Source organism: Rhinatrema bivittatum, chromosome 8 (genome assembly GCF_901001135.1).
Source record: "Rhinatrema bivittatum chromosome 8, aRhiBiv1.1, whole genome shotgun sequence".
Lineage (NCBI taxonomy): Eukaryota > Metazoa > Chordata > Amphibia > Gymnophiona > Rhinatrematidae > Rhinatrema > Rhinatrema bivittatum.
In genome coordinates this window covers 22,861,691-22,877,580 of record NC_042622.1, presented here as the reverse complement: position 1 = coordinate 22,877,580, position 15,890 = coordinate 22,861,691, and the positions used below count along the sequence as shown (strand labels likewise).

At 44.3% G+C, this 15,890-nt stretch overlaps 1 protein-coding gene across 1 annotated transcript in view; it reads right to left on the bottom strand.

Annotated features, from left to right (window-relative positions):
- Positions 1 to 15,890, bottom strand: part of AURKA (aurora kinase A) — a 40,453-nt gene that overhangs the window by 23,767 nt on the left and 796 nt on the right. The window contains exon 2 of the mRNA XM_029611711.1: positions 13,250 to 13,377. Within this exon, the coding sequence (XP_029467571.1) occupies positions 13,250 to 13,313 (64 nt within the window). The 5' untranslated portion in view covers positions 13,314 to 13,377. The remainder of the gene's footprint in view (positions 1 to 13,249; positions 13,378 to 15,890) is intronic.

The window sequence follows — 15,890 nt, the reverse complement described above, 5'->3', positions numbered from 1 at the left end:
TGCTACAGCCCTCCTAATAAAGTTACTGCCTTGAATGGCTGGTTAAGCAGAAGACTTGGCAGCTCTTACTGGGGGTTTGGTTTTTTTTTTTTCACTAAAGGTTCTTCCTGAGCTACTGAGTCCAATGTAGACATACCCTAGCCATCTAACTGCTACACAGAGGTCTCAAATGCTTGCTTCAGCCAGAAGAGTGATCTGCTAATTCTTTACTCAATTCCGTTCAAACCAGTCCAGACAAGGATCTTGCTCCCCTACCAGTCATAATCTGACTAGAAATTCCCTCTGAATGCAAGCTTGCTTCCTTTCATAGTTTGTTTCCCCTAGGTGGCAGGGCCCTCTGGTCATAGATTGCTATCGAATTTGATTTAGTGTCTCTAATTTTTTTTAATTTAATTTAATTTAAAGTTTAATTTATTTTCCATAATAAGATCCATCTTACAAACAGTAGTGTCTCTAATTTTGAGTCAAGATGTTAGACAGAATGACTGACGACTTGACCCTATATAGCGTCCAGTGCCATGTGCAGCTCTCTAGTATTCTGGTCTCCAGATGTGCAAGCCCATGCAGCAAGAAGGGGCTATAAAAGTTGCTTTGGGGGAGGGTGTGGGCTAAAGCCTCAGATTAGTTCCAGTAGAGAGCAGAGTTTTAGCCATATCATGTGTGAGGATAGGATGTCAGTCCTCATACATGGGTGACATCTGATGGAGCCTGGCATGGAGAAACATCAAGAGTTTCTTGAACTTTGACAGCCTCACTAAGCATGCCCATACATGCACTATGCCACATGGCCATGCAGGGCCCCCTTCAGTCTAGTGCAATAGCAAAAGAAAAACCAACCTGAAGTGCAGATCCAACTCCACAGGGAGGTAGGGGGGGTTCCTTGATGACTGACATCCTACTGTCCTTTGAGATCACCTGTTTTCTGAGGTCAAGCAGGGTGGCAGTCTTCACACATGGATGAATCCCTAACTATAGGCTGCCCTCAAAAAACAAGCAAATAGGCACAATGATTTTGTTGGCAAAGGTTTTTTGGGGTTTTGTTTTTTTTTTTTTTAATATAGGTATATACCCTATTGGGGGGATTGGGAGGAATGCAGCCTGGAGCAAAAACAGGCCCTAGGGGGAAGGAACAGAGTTAGGTTCTGCACCTCTAATAAGTTGCGGAGGACAAACTAATCAAAGCTGCTGTTGCATTGGCCATCACAGTCCAAGCAGTAATGTGATGTGAACAAGGGGCTGGAACTCTGCGTTTCACCCCTGCAGATCCATGGGGACAGACTGCAAATCAGCTACAGACATTGCCATGGCTCATAAGATTCAGTCCTGCCTGGGCATAATAGGATATGCTAGCCAATCATAGAGCTTTTGCTTGGCAACCGTGATCCCTGCATGCTGAATGACCACCAAAACTGCTAGAGGTCACCAGAGCAGAGTGGCTCAAAGGGCGCTTTCATCTGGGACAAAACCACACTGAGGTCCCACGACACAACAGGTGGTCTTATGGGAGACCACAAGTGAGGAAGACCCTGCATAAAATGTACAACTAAAAAGGTTGTACAGAAATGAGCTTACCTTCTACATGGTGATGTGTGCCAATTGCACTCCGATAAGCCCTGACAGAGTTGGTCTTAGGACCAGCCTTAGAAGAGATGTAGAAGGTAGTCAAGCAGTTTCTGTATTGAGCAAAAGAAAGCGTCTAAGGCCCTTTGCTCACACAGTAAACTTCTTCCACAGGACTTTCGAGTGAAAGGCTTTCTGGAAGCTAAGAATATACGAGACATCTTCAGAAAGGTCAAGAGGTTGCAGAATCAGCCTCTTGACATCCAAGCACAGAGTAAGACAGCCTGGAGATTTGGATGCTGCAACCTGCCTTGATCCTGAGTGATGAGATCGGGGGAAGTCCAAAGTCTAGCTGAGACTGATTTGGTTTCCTCTCCTTTGGGAGTTGTCTATTTGGAAACCAAATCCGTCTCAGCCAGTGAGGTGCTATGCAGGATCATAGTCCCCTTTTCTTCTCTGAGCTTCAGAGTGTCTTTGTGAAAATGGAACTGGAGAATACGCACCAATGGAGGGCAATTTTTTTTCTAAAGGATCAAAAAAAGATAATTGCAATGGAGAGGGTACAGAGAAGGGAAACCAAAATAAGGGGAATGAACAGCTCCCCTATGAAGACAGACTAAAGAGGTTAGGACTTTTCAGCTTGGAGAAGAGATGGCTGAGAGGGGATATGAGAGGTCTAGAACGGGTAGATGTGAATCTGTTATTTATGCTTTCAGATAATAGAAAGACTAGGGGGCACTCCATGAAGTTACCATGTGGCACATTTAAAACTAATCGGAGAAAGTTCTTTCACTCAACGCACAATTAAACTATGGAATTTGTTGCTAGAGATGTGGTTATTGCAGTTAGTGTAGCTGTGTTTATTTATTTAAATCTTTTCTATACTGTTGTTAAGGTGGGTACTGTCACAATGGTTTACAATAAGGCACAAAAAGTAATTTTTATTAAAATCTAACAGTTTACACAGGTGCCATTAGGTTCGGTAACATAGTTTTTAATCAATGCTAGTTGTTAAATGAGTGTGATGACTATTGTGTCCAGGTCAATTCTAAGGCAGTTTTGAGTCTGGGACTCATTCTCTAGATTTAACTTATCCTTTAGTGATGGATTCTATTAAAAACATACACCCTTAGTGATTCCTGTTTGTGTGGGTGTTTTGTATCTCACACTTCCCTGGTTTGAACCTTGGATACGTTCTTGGAGGAGAAGTCCATTACCTGCTATTAAGTTCACTTAGAGAATAGCCACTGCTATTACTAGCAACAGTAATATGGAATAGACTTAGTTTTTGTGTATTTGCCAGGTTCTTATGGCCTGGATTGGCCACTGTTGGAAACAGGATGCTGGGCTTGATGGACCCTTTGTCTGACCCAGTATGGCATGTTCTTATGTTCTTAAGAGTTCTGTTTAAACAAGCCTTTAATGCCTCTTAATAGGATAATTAAGTGTTCCTAGACATAATGCTGAGTTAGTGTCCATCATGTGACTTTTGTATCATTTTTATATAATTTCATTATGAGTTGTGCAGTTTTAAGGATTATAATTAGATGAGCTGTTCATGATGGCTGTACTGTTAATTGTACATTGGGGTGGTTGTGTTATTAGAGAGTATTATTTATTAAAGGGTTTTTCCCATTTTGTGTTTAAGGGAAAAATGCTTAGTAAACAGGGCCCATAGACTATGTAATTCACCTAGGAATGGTTGATAAGCAATTCATAAATATTTTAAACACAATTGCTACTTAATCTGTCTGGAATACAGTTTTGTTGGACAGAAATTTCCAAAATCCCATAGCATGTACTAAATGGCCTGGAGCCCTGGGTGCAAAACTCCATCTATATTAGTTCTCCAACTTAGGTGGGATGCATACATTGTTAGGATATTTTACACTGAAAGAATTGGAAATTGGCCTACCACCAGGACAGAGTCCCAGAGCTGCAGAGTAACTTGGACGCAATCCTGACAATCTGAAGTGGCTTGCCACCACTGGGATCACAAGGTCCATTGGGCTCGACGCATAAAGGCATGCCATAAGGGTAATTAACCTTTCTGGCATTGTGGCACAACACCCTGAGCATGTACCAAGCCGGTGTCTGCTGACTCTTGGATCTCTGCTGCAGTGATCTTCAGTGTCTTACCTGTTAATTTTCTTTCCTTCTGCTACACCAGTCCAGAACTTATGGGTATATCCCCATATCCAGCCCAAATAAAGGCAGAATTCTAAAATTTATTTTTTTTACATCACTAGAATATAAGTGATGCATGAACATATTCAACCAGTTTACTATTGTCAAAGCTATCAAAAACAAAAACTAGAAATATGTAATCTTAAATTTAAAAAAAAATTTACTTACAGTGACAGCCAAAAACTGAATTTAACCACAAATAATTCAAAATTATCAAAGCCACATGAAGGAGCGCATGTTCAATGTAAACAGTAAAAACTTAAAAAATGCAAATTGATGAGAAAAAACACACCTCATACTAAAAGCAACACAGGACAGGTTTCTGGACTGGTAGCAGAAGTAAAGGAAATTAACAGGTAAGTCATTTTCTCCTGCCATTACCTTCTGCTCCACCAGTCTTGAACCTATGGGACATACCAAAGCCCATTTAAGGGTGGGTGGATAGATAGTCCAGCTTTCAAACCAGATGAACCAAAGTTGGTACCTCATCTATGGGTCGGTACAGTAACCTGCCATTGGACGCGGTTTTCCCTTACCCCTTATTCAGTAAGGGGCGGAAAATGTGTGTCCAACCCGCCAAACCTAATAGTGCCCTCAATATGCAAATGCATGTTGATGACCCTATTAGGTATTCCCGCACGATTCAGTAAGTAAAATGTGCAGCCAAGCCGCACATTTTACTTTCAGAAATTAGCGCCTACCCAAAAGGTCGGCGCTAATTTCTTTGGGCACCGGGAAAGTGCACAGAAAAGCAGTAAAAACTGCTTTTCTGTGCACCCTCTGACTTAATATCATGGTGATATCAAGTCTGAGGTCACGAAGTAAAAAAAAAAAAAAAAAAAAAAAAAAAAATAGATTTTGAAGTCAGCCGGCGGTTGTTGGGTCGAAAACCGGATGCTCAATCCCACTGACAGCTGCAGGCCAAAAAAAAAAAAAAAAAAGGGGCTAGTGTTGCCAGTTTCTACCACGACCTAATTTAAATACTGAATCGCATGCACAGGAGAGTGGCCTGTGCGTTCGCCCGCTCTCCCGTGGACTTTACTGAATCGGCCCGAGAGTGAGAAGATCCAGCCTGTAAAGCTTCACACAAAAGCGCCTAGAGACGACAAAGTGGTCGCCTTACATATCTCCAAGATTATTGCGCTCTTACAGAATGAGCCTTAATCACAAAAGGAACTAATTTACCCTTCAATATGAGAGCAGAGGCAATAGAATTCTTTAACCATCTAGCAATTGTAGTCTTAGAAGCAGCCTCTCTCTTTCTAGGACCACAAAACAGCACAAATAACCTTTCCAAATTCCAGAAATCCTTAGGTCTTTCAAGAGTAAGATTTTGCGATGTTTAAAACATTGAAAAATCTTAGACTTTAAGCCACTCTTACACTCCTTACTATAAGGTAAAATAACCTGTTGATTTAAATGAAGTGATATAGCCTGCGGTAAAAAAAGGAACTTGCCTAAAAAAAAGTCACTGAACTCTTTCTAAAAACACACAAAAGTGGAGATTGCACCAATAAAGGCCGCAATTCTGAAAAAAGCCTCGCTGAGGTTATTGCAACTAAAAAAAAAAAAAAAAAAAAGAGCCATCTTAAGAGTTAAACCCTTAATAGTAGAGTTCATTAAAGGCTCAAATCCGTTAAAGCTTGCAAAACTATATTTAAACTCCAAAGAGGAAAAACAGGCTTCACACAGCATAAAATACAAATGTGTGAGAAGTTGGGCAACCACCAACTATCCCACGAAAATAAGAAAAGTGGCTGCAATCTGCACCTTCAAAGATTTTAAAGCAAACCTTTATCTAAACCACTTTGCAAAAGGAGAGAATATCCCCTACCTGAGCTTTCTAAGGAGATAGTCCCCTTTTCCAAACAAAAATTTTGAAATGTACACCACATTCTTACATAAGTGGATCTTTTCTGGAATACAACACGATACTAATTACGGATTGTGAATAGCCTCTATTTGCTAAATGTTTCCCTTTCAATAGCCAGGTCATAAGCCAAAATGGAGTTGGATCCTCCATTTCTATAGGACCTTGATGTAGAAGACCTTTCGTTTGAGGGAGTAGAAAGGGCTGACCCACTAGAAGTCTCAATAGATCTGCATACCATGATCTTGGCCAAAATCAGGAGCAACTAAGTACTGCTTTTATCTTTTCAATCTCCCTCAAAACTCTAGCTATAAGGCCATGGAGGGAAAAAAAAAAAAAAAAAAAAAAAAAAAAAAAAGATACAGAAGATTGTAACCCTTCCAACTCTACTGAAAACATCCAGGAAGTGGATTCCTTAACTCTGTGCCAACTGAAATCTTTCTACTTTTTTGTTCAGACTGGAAGCCATTAGATCTGAGGTGTGCCCCATCGCGGCACTATTTCTAAATAAACATCCTGACTCCTCTCCCATTCTCCTGGATCTATTATGTTCTAACTCACATAATCTGCCTGCACATTGCTCTGACCTGTGTGTCAAGCTATCAGATGTAAGGAGGTGAATCTCAGCCCACAAACAATTGCTTTATCTCTTCCAACACACTCCAGCTGCATGTACCTCCCTGCTTGTTTACATACATTACTGTTATGGCAATGTCACAAAGAACCTTTACTGCTCTTCCCTAAAGCTGAAAATAGAGAAGAGCCAACTTGACAGCCCTAGTCTCCAAATGAGTTATCGACCATTTTCTCTGACTCCAGAGCCTTTGAGTGTAAAGATTCTTGTAATGAGCACCCCAACCTAACAAACTGGCATCCATTGTCAAGAACTCCCAAACTGAAGCTTCTAGAGGCAATCTCTTCCTTAAGTTTGAAAGCTGAATCCACCATGTCAAAGTACGGACATCCTCGGAAAAAGGAAGTCGAATTTGGTAACCGAGTGAGGATCTCACCTGGAAAGTAACAATCTGAAGGGGCCTCATGTGTGCTCTTGCCCAAGACACTAACTCTAAAGTTTATGCCATTAGGCCTAACACTTCAAGGTAATCCCAGACAGATGGGGCTCAAAAAAGGTTTCTGGGCACAAAGTTTTAAGATTCTTTTCTCTGATAAACCAGACCAATCTTTGAATCAAATACAGCTCCCAGATATTCCAACTTCTGGGTGGGCTGTAAATTACTTTTGGAAAAATTGATCACCCACCCCAGCCTTTGCAGTAAAGAGACAGCTGTCAGTCGAAACTACCTTTTCGGAATATTGCCCTTAACAACCAGTCGTCCAGATAAGGAAAAAGGAATCTTAATTCATCCTTAAGAAGGCTGCTACTACCACCACCACCACCTTTGTGAAGGTCCTTTGAGCAGTCGCTAGACCAAAAGAGAAGGGCAACAAACTGAAAATTGTCAGTTATACAAAAGTGAAGAAACGTCTGGAAATCTTGACTTATTGGAATATGATAAGCCTCTCAAATTTAAGGAAGATAAAAATTCCCCCTTACATACTGACAATGACTGTGTGAAGTGATTCCATATGGAAACAAGGGATATATATATTCTGATTCACCCCTTTTAAATCTATAATTGGTCTGAAAGTATCATCCTTTGGAATCACAAAATAAATTGATCGAATAAATGAAAAATTGGTTCTTACCTGCTAATTTTTGTTCCTGTAAATACCACAGATCAGTCCAGAGAAGTGGGTTGTGTATCCCTACCAGCAGGTGGAGTCAGAGAGCAAAGAACTTTGGGCACCTCCATCCCTCAGTATCTACCTGTACCCAAGCCTATGCAAACAGAACTAAGGAACAAAGGGTAGAAACCAACTAGAACTACCACTTTGCCCCATGAACACAAACCGAACTTCAAAGAACTGCTCCAAGTTTATCTGCAAATGGAGCATTGTGAAAAAAAAAGAAACATAGCAGTCTAGCAAGACAGTTTTTCGGTAACTGAAGAAAAGAGGTGGGCCTCCGGAATGATCTGTGGTATTACAGGAACGAAAATTAGCAAGTAAGAACCAAATTTTCATTTCTTGAAAATACCCAGATCAGTCCAGAAAAGTGGGATGTATCCAAGCCACTCTACACTGGGCCGGAACCCAAAAGACCCGCACACAGGACACTCTCAAAAGGACCATTCATCAGAAGCCTTAATGTCCAATCGATAATGCTTAGTGAAGTGTGGTCCTCGCTTCACACTAACCGCCCTACAGATTTCCTGAGGCGACAGCAACTGACATTCTGCCCAGGAAGTAGCCTGGGCCCTGAGACCCAAAGGCACTTGGCATCCACGGGCTATGTATGACTAACAATGGCCTCTTTAATCCAATGAGAGAGACGGATGCCTTAGACGCTTTGTCCCCCTTAGGACCAAATAGAAGGAACAAGTGATCGGAAAGTCAAAAATCATTGGTAACTTCCAGGTGCCTCAATAAAATGTGTCAAACGTCCAAACGATGAGGGTCCCTGCCCTGAGAGAACTCCTGAGACCACTGAGGAAACCCCGGAAGCTCCACAGTGATTGACATGAAAGGACGATACCACCTTTGGAACGAAGGACGGAACTGTGCGCAATGACACCCACTAGTCCTAGATCCGAAGAAAGGTGTCACGACATGACATGCCGAGCAAATGGCCACTAAAAAGACCATACCCAACATCAGATCCTTCAGCGAAGCTCTTTGGATAGGCTCGAAAGGAATACCAAAGAGTACCCGAAGCACTAGGTTCAAACTCCAATCAGGACACAGAACGGACGGGAGGCCGCAAATGTTTAACACTCTTGAGAAAGCAGAGCAATATCTGGGTGCACGACCAGTGAACAACTGTTAAAGCTTTCCAAAGCACCCAGAGCCGCCAACTGAACACGAAGGGAATTAAACACTAAACCCTTAGCGAGCCCCTGTTGTAGAAACTCCAGGACCCGAAGGATGTCCACAGCTAAGGGATCACAAGAACACTGATGGCACCATGATTCAAAAAATGTTTCCAGACTCTAGAGGTGGCTGGGCGTCTTGCCTGCAGGAGCGTGGAAGTGATCTGTTCGGAATAACCCTTCAAGCATAATCACCACCTCTCAAAAGCCAAGCCACGAGAGAGAAGTGATCCTCCTGATCCGAAAATATGGGACCCTGTCAAAGTAAACACAGCAGATTAGCTAGCTGCAAGGGACCCTCTTGAGCCAAGCAAACCAGATCCACGAACCATGGGCAACACCAACACCACCCTGCCTGGGTGAAGTTCTAGGCAACAGAGAAGCTGACCGATGAGGGGCCAAGGTGGAAACACAAAGTAGAATTCCGGTGGGCTAAGGGCACACCATAGCATCAAGACCCACCGAGCCATGCTCCAGTAGCGATCTGTCTTCACATTCGTCTGTGTTGTCATCAGATCCAACTGCGGAACACCCCACCTGGCGCAAATTAGATTCCAGGCTTTGGGAGACAACTCCCATTCTCCTGGCTAGAGAATTTGCCTGCTGAGAAAGTCCACCTGCACGTTTCTCCCTTCCCGTGACACAAGGTGCAATTCCAGAGGTGCCGTTCCGCCCAGGCAAATAGGAGTCGCCGCACCTCTAGTGCAACCGCAGGACTTATTATTCCGCCCTGCTGGTTGATGTAAGCCACAGCCACATTGTCAGAATACTCTTACCATTTTGCCCTGTATCTTGGGTAGGAAAGCTTATAGGGAGAGCCGAACCGCTCTTGTCTTGAGTCGATGGACCAGGAGCTCTCCAGTGACCAGAGACCTTGAGTTGATTTGTCTGCACACGCTGCTCCTCAACCGGACAGGCTGGCATCAGTGGAGATTATCAGCCAATTTGGAGGATCCAAATCCAACCCCGTTCCAGATTGTCATGCGATAGCCAACACTACAGCGACTCTGGAAGCAGCAACATTGGTAGGTGGAACTGTTAGACACCGGACTCCATTGAGACAAAAGTGCATGTTGTAAAGGTTGTAAGTGAGCGAATGCCCACGGGACCAGGTCCAGAGTGGAAGCCATGGAACACAGGACCTGCAGATGCCAGACTGTGGGACTCTTCCTCTGAAGAGAATGATTCTGACCTTGTAAATGTCACTTGGTCCGCAGGCAGAAAGACTGCCACGCAAGGTATCAAACAGTGCTCCCAAATAAATCAGTTCTTGGGTGGGTTCCAAGTGACTTTTGCACATTGATGACCCACCCGAGCGACTGTAAAGTGACCATCATCATGTGACCAGATCTCTCGCAATCCGAGAGACTTTGCGCAAATAAGCCAATCATTCAGGTAAGGATGGACTAAAATCCCCTCCTTGCGAAGGAGGGCTACTACCACCATCACTTTGGTGAACGTCCGAGGAGCTGTTGTGAGGCCAAATGGAAGGGCTTGAAATTGGAAGTGCTGACCCAAGACCTTGAAGCGTAGAAACCGCTGGTGGCTTAGTCTGATGGGAATGTGAATATACGCCTCCATGAGATCTAGGGAGACTAGAAACTCCCCTTTTTGTACGGCCACCATTACCATCAGTTTCCATCTGAAAACAAGGAATCCTAAGACAACGGTGGGATGAAATGTGCCCACCTTCTTGGGAATCACAAAGTAAACCGAGTAACGTCCTCGTCCCTGCTGTGCTTCCAAACAGTCACTCGAAGCGCGAGAAGACAGAGTTACTCTAACTGCGTCTTGTTTGCTGCTTGAGTTCACACATGATTCCACAAAAACCTCCTGAACCGGCCTTGAAAACTCTAGAGTGTAGCCATTTGATCACCTCTAGAACCCAACGGTCTGAGGTAATCCTTTCCCATTCCATGTAAAAGTTGGATAATCTGCCACCGATAGACAACGGAATGGGTGCTTGTGGCTTAATTGGGAGGGTTTACTAGTTACTGTACAGAGGTGTCCTCCTTGAAAGGACTGCTGGCGTGAATATCTGCTGGATCGAAAACGGGTCTTGATCTGCACCTGTGTCAGCATCCGGGGCTAAAGGCGCCCCCTGACCCCAGAACTGGATCCTGTGAGGATGTCATTTCTCAGACTAGGCTGCTCCACAAGCTGCTGCAGAGGTTCTGTGACCCGACATTTCTTTGCCGGAGGTTCAGTCCGGTCAAAAAGCTGTCCAGGTCTAAGCACCAAATGCTTCCTGGCTAGGAAGGCTTGGCGCATCAGCAGATTGAATTCTGGGGAAAAGCCCCTCAGAACCCCATCCCCCTGCAGGGAATAGTCTGGAGGCGAATCACCAGCCCCCAAATCAAGCTCCTGTTCCACAGGGGCTGAAACAGGAGGAGAATACTCCTCATGAGATTCTCGGTATGCTGAACCCCTCCCCTGGAGGGGGCGGACGGTCCCGAGCCCTCCATCCTGGAGGAGCAGGTAGAACAAAGATTAGCCGAATCGAGCGCCTGACCGCGCACCCCACATGTGCAGCAGGCCACCGATTTAGTGCAGGGGCCCATGAAAAAAAAAAACCCCACAGAACAAAACTGCACAGCCACGTGGTGGCTGTTTGAGGAGAAATGGCCATTGCAGAGAAAAAAAAAAAAAGCACGCACTGCCGGAGACACGAGAAAAATGAAGCCAGCACACCCAATTAAAAACAGCTGAGCCTGCAAACGGGCCTTGTAGTACAGCTTACCCTCTTCCCTCAGAGGCAACCCGAAGCCCATGGAGCTGAGGGGAAATGCTGACCAACTCCCTGAATGGCCACTGCGGCCCTCCCTGCCCCGACTCCTTACCTTCAGAAAAGAAATGCAGCCGCTAGAGACTTTTTTTTTTTTTTTTAAACTTTATGGAGCATCATGAAGGGGTGTCCAACTTCCACTGAGGGATGGCCCACAAAAGGTGCCTAACACCTCAGGAAGCACTGTCAGAAAAAGAAAAAAAAAAAAACACAAACACAAAAACCCACTAACAAACCACATCACACACCGACTAAAAACTAAGACTGTAGGAGTGCATCTCTATCACCTGCTGGAGTTAGAGAAATACTGAGGGACAGCAGTTGGCACTCTTGTATATATGGCAGTGCCCAAAGTTCTTTGCTCTGACTCCACCTGCTGGTAGGGCTACGTAATCCACTTCTCTGGACTGATCTGGGTATGTTCAGGAACAACCCTTTCGATGTTCTGTTAGTGGCACTGTGTGAATAACCTGTAAATAAAAAGTAACTTGCTTAAAAGTCTTGTGAACGGCAACAATTTTGGCAGGAGAAATGACTGGAGAGATCACAAAATTATCTAATACCCCTCTAATTCTGGGGCATAACCAAATCTTGTGTCTAACATCCATTGGTCAGAATTTAAGCAGAAAAAACACAAACCCTGCACTACCAAGTTCTAAAACCTGGAGTTTCATTAATAAAAATTGTCTCCTCTATTGTATCTAGCGAGATCTGGAAAAATTTGTACTTTTAAATTTCAGAAACCGTATGATAGCAAAAATACATTAAGAATCCAGTCCCTGTCAAACTCTAGTAGAAAGGAAACAAAGTAGTTGGGATGATTACAGTCTCCTCAGATGTTTCCAAAATTGTAGTAAGATCCAAATTACCAGGCTCTATCGGTGAAAGGACCTGCATATTATTTTGATCGGAGATTCCTCTTAAAAGTAGGCATATACTATATTCTTGAAGTTAATGGGAGAGCGTGCTCAGGAATTTTAAGTATATCCATTAAATCTCTTCCTCATATCCTTAGGTGAAACAAATGGATCCGTTGGGAAGTTAATGCAGTGATTCCTCTCCCGACTTTGATTTGATTTTCCATTGGCTCAGGTTTGTACAGTAGCAACTGATTGTCCCCTTACACAAACACCTGCTATAAGGCTGAAGAACTTTCAAAATTTCACAAGATTTAGTCTCCCTGGACTCTTTTTCCACATATTTCAAGTGGGAATCCAAATTATTAACTTAGGTTGCAAGTGGTTTTATCTGAGCACAAAAATGTTATTCAAAGTTTGTATTGCTCCCCAAATAGCTTCAAGGGTAAACTGCCTTCCAGAAACCTCCCCTGCTACGCTGAGATTCTCCAATGGCTCTCGGGTGCTTTTAACGAGCCCCATGGTTCAGAGCTGGCATTTCCCTCTGTCGTGGCTCCTGTGGTCTCACGTCAGCAGGATTAGCAGGGGCAGACGACTCCTCTGGTGACGGATGTCAGTTCAGGGAGGGGACCAAGTCCAGCTCCAATGAACTCATTCCTGGAGCTCCAGCTCCCCGGCACACGCGAGCGTCCATACGGCCGAAAAGGAGTGGAAGAGAGATCAGCTGAGACCTTGTGCTTTCTAGCCCTCTGTTTACAGGCTGAGTGAGGCATTTTCCATAAAGCTGAGAAAAAGTAAGAGCAAGCTCACACGAGACACTAGATTGTCATTTTGGATCACCAACAGTGTTTGTACGATTTGATATTTGAAATCCCACAAAGTGATTAAAAAAAAAAAAAAGTAGGGACACCATGGGAACCCCACAGGACCCCGCAGCAAAACAGCCAAAAAAAAATCCAATGGGAACCCAACTGAAAAATCCCAGAGAATCAGAAAAAGACATGACCAGAATCTGCAGGGGGGGGGGGGGGGGAAGGAAGCCTACTAGCATCCTGCTGACCTCCGAGAATGATGGTGCCTGATTGAATCCAGTGGGCCATAGCCAGAGGGTGGGGGGCGGGCATAGGCTGGCTCCAACACCAGCCTTCCCCCCCCCCCCCCCCAAGCCAGCATCTTACAAAGGAATCCCTAAAAAAAAAAAAAAATAGTACTGTGAACAAAGTTAAACAAAAAAAAAAAAAAAAAAAGACAGAACAGTATGAATTAAAAAGGAACTATCCCCTTCTCAGGGCTATTAGTCTTATGACTGTGCAAACCAATGTGTACCAGGAGGAAAACTGGGGGAATCTTAGCATCTCTTTCCTCAAGGAGCAGATACAGCTTTCCACCGACCTCTGGAGCATCCCACTCCAGAGATCAACTCTAGCCTGCTTCCTCATCCCTGCCACTTTATTCTATTCTCCAAGGCCTAAACAAATCAGACAAGTTTTCCTTCCTAAACAGTATGACCAAGGACTTCATCTTCTCTAGAGAAGAGCTCACCCCCTGCTATATCTCCCTAGCGCTCCTCTGTAGAGATGGAACCGGTTCAGATTCACATCGTGATTTTTTTTTGTCCGGCCAGATCATTTTTTTTTTGTTTTTAAAATCAGCTGCACCCGAGCCGATAAAAAAACCACCCCGACCTTTTAAAACTAATCCCTTAGCTTCCTCCACCCCCCCCCCCCAAAAAACCTTTTACAGGTACCTGGTGGTCCAGTGGGGGTCCCGGGAGCTATCTCCTGCTCTCAGGCTGTCAGCTGCCACTAATAAAAATGGCACCAATGGCCCTTACCATGTGACAGGGTATCCGTGCCACTGGCCGGCCCCTGTCACATGGCGCAGGCCATCCAGTGCTCCTACCATGTGACAGGGGCCGGCCAGTGGCACGGATACCCTGTCACATGGTAAGGGCAAAGGGCCAGCGGCGCCATTTTGATTAGTGGCAGCCGACGGCCCGGGACCCCCAGATACCCTGTAAAAGGTTTTGGGGGGAAGCTAAGGGATTAGTTTTAAAGGGTCGGGGTGGGTTTGGGGTTATTTTTGTGTGCCATTTTTCCCACCCTCCCCCAAAAATGATAGAGAACCCCCATGAACAGTTTAGTGGGGTTTTCCTATCGGTTTCGGGGAGCCCCCGATTTCTGACGATATTTTCAATTGTCAGAAGCACGATTCACATCCCTTCTCCTCTGGTCATCTCTGAAGGGACTGCAACAACAAGGCATTATTTAGAGCAGGGATGCTCAGACCAGCCCTAAGGGCCCCCCAGTCAACCGGGTTTTCAGGATATCCTTAATGAATATGCAAGAGACTTATTTACACACATTGCCTCCTGTGTATGCAAGCTTCTCATGCACATTGATTAAAGATATCCTGACAACCCAATTGGCTGGGGGGCCCCATAGGACTGGTTTGAGCACCCCCTGATTTAGAAGACTTCTCCAAATCCCAGCTCTCTCCCTGAGCCTCTTCCCTCCTGGTGCAGAAAAAAAAACCAAACAACCCTGGGAACAAGAGGCACTTGCAGAAAGACCCAGGCCCTCCTGCCCCTATGAACTTTGGTAAATGGCTGACATTGGGGACACTAGCAACAGGTGCCAGAAATCCCCCAGAAGACCCTAAACCTGAAGAATGCTGGTCTTGTCCCCAGACTGTAGGCAGTGACAGAAGCCCAATTGCAGCCTTCCCTGATGGGTGCAGTGGGACCATGTGCTCTAACAGCCCATGGCAAACTCCTCCCTCCACCATGGGGCACTATCACTGCTTCTCTCTCCTCCCAGCATCGACAGACACTACCTCTTCCCAGTGCAGTGAAACTAGCGGGTAGGAAAATTGGTGATTTTTTCATAGATTACACCACACACACGTGTGTATAGAAGTTTTACTTATAAGTAAGAATAAGCAATAAGTATACAATATTAGACTTTGCATTAAGGAATATACACAAAATGCTTCCTGTATTTCCAAAGATATATCAGACTCACATTGGGAACTATGAGGGGAACACAGCACTGGGAAACAAGCAACAGCTCGTCAGGCACTTTATTAACCACTGGTAATGTTCAATAGCTTTTCCTCTGATCTGTTCTCTCTCCAATTTCAAACAGTTGGCTTGAAGTAGATCTTATGTTGATTCTGCTGACCTTTCTCTCTGGGCTACCCCACTCTGTTCTTATGATATCAGCAAGCAGTTAGGTATGGACAAGAAACTACTGTGTTTTCCTCTGATATCTGCACAGTTGGCCTCCTGAGTAATTGCTCTTTAATATCTGATCTCATAACTTGTTTTGATACAAGCAGACTAAGAAAAATGGCATATTCTCAAAACTTATACGCCTTATAATCAATTATACTAATAACATTGATTCTCTCATTCAGTTCTTGGTATCATGGTACAATATTCTTCACATAAGCCAACTAGCTTCCTAAAATAATTTCCCACTGAAACACGTTACTGGCAGATATGCCTGGATAGCATCAACATGTCCTACCTCTGGAGTATTACTGTATGCCACCTGCCCTGCTCCTGTGGCCGACCACCCTAACACTGGTGTTTGGCAAGACCATACTAGTGTCAAAATTACCGTGTCCCTCCAAACACTTGCTCTTCAAAAACTTTTAACAAGTCTGTTCTGGATGGGGAAGCAGCTAAAATAAGCTCT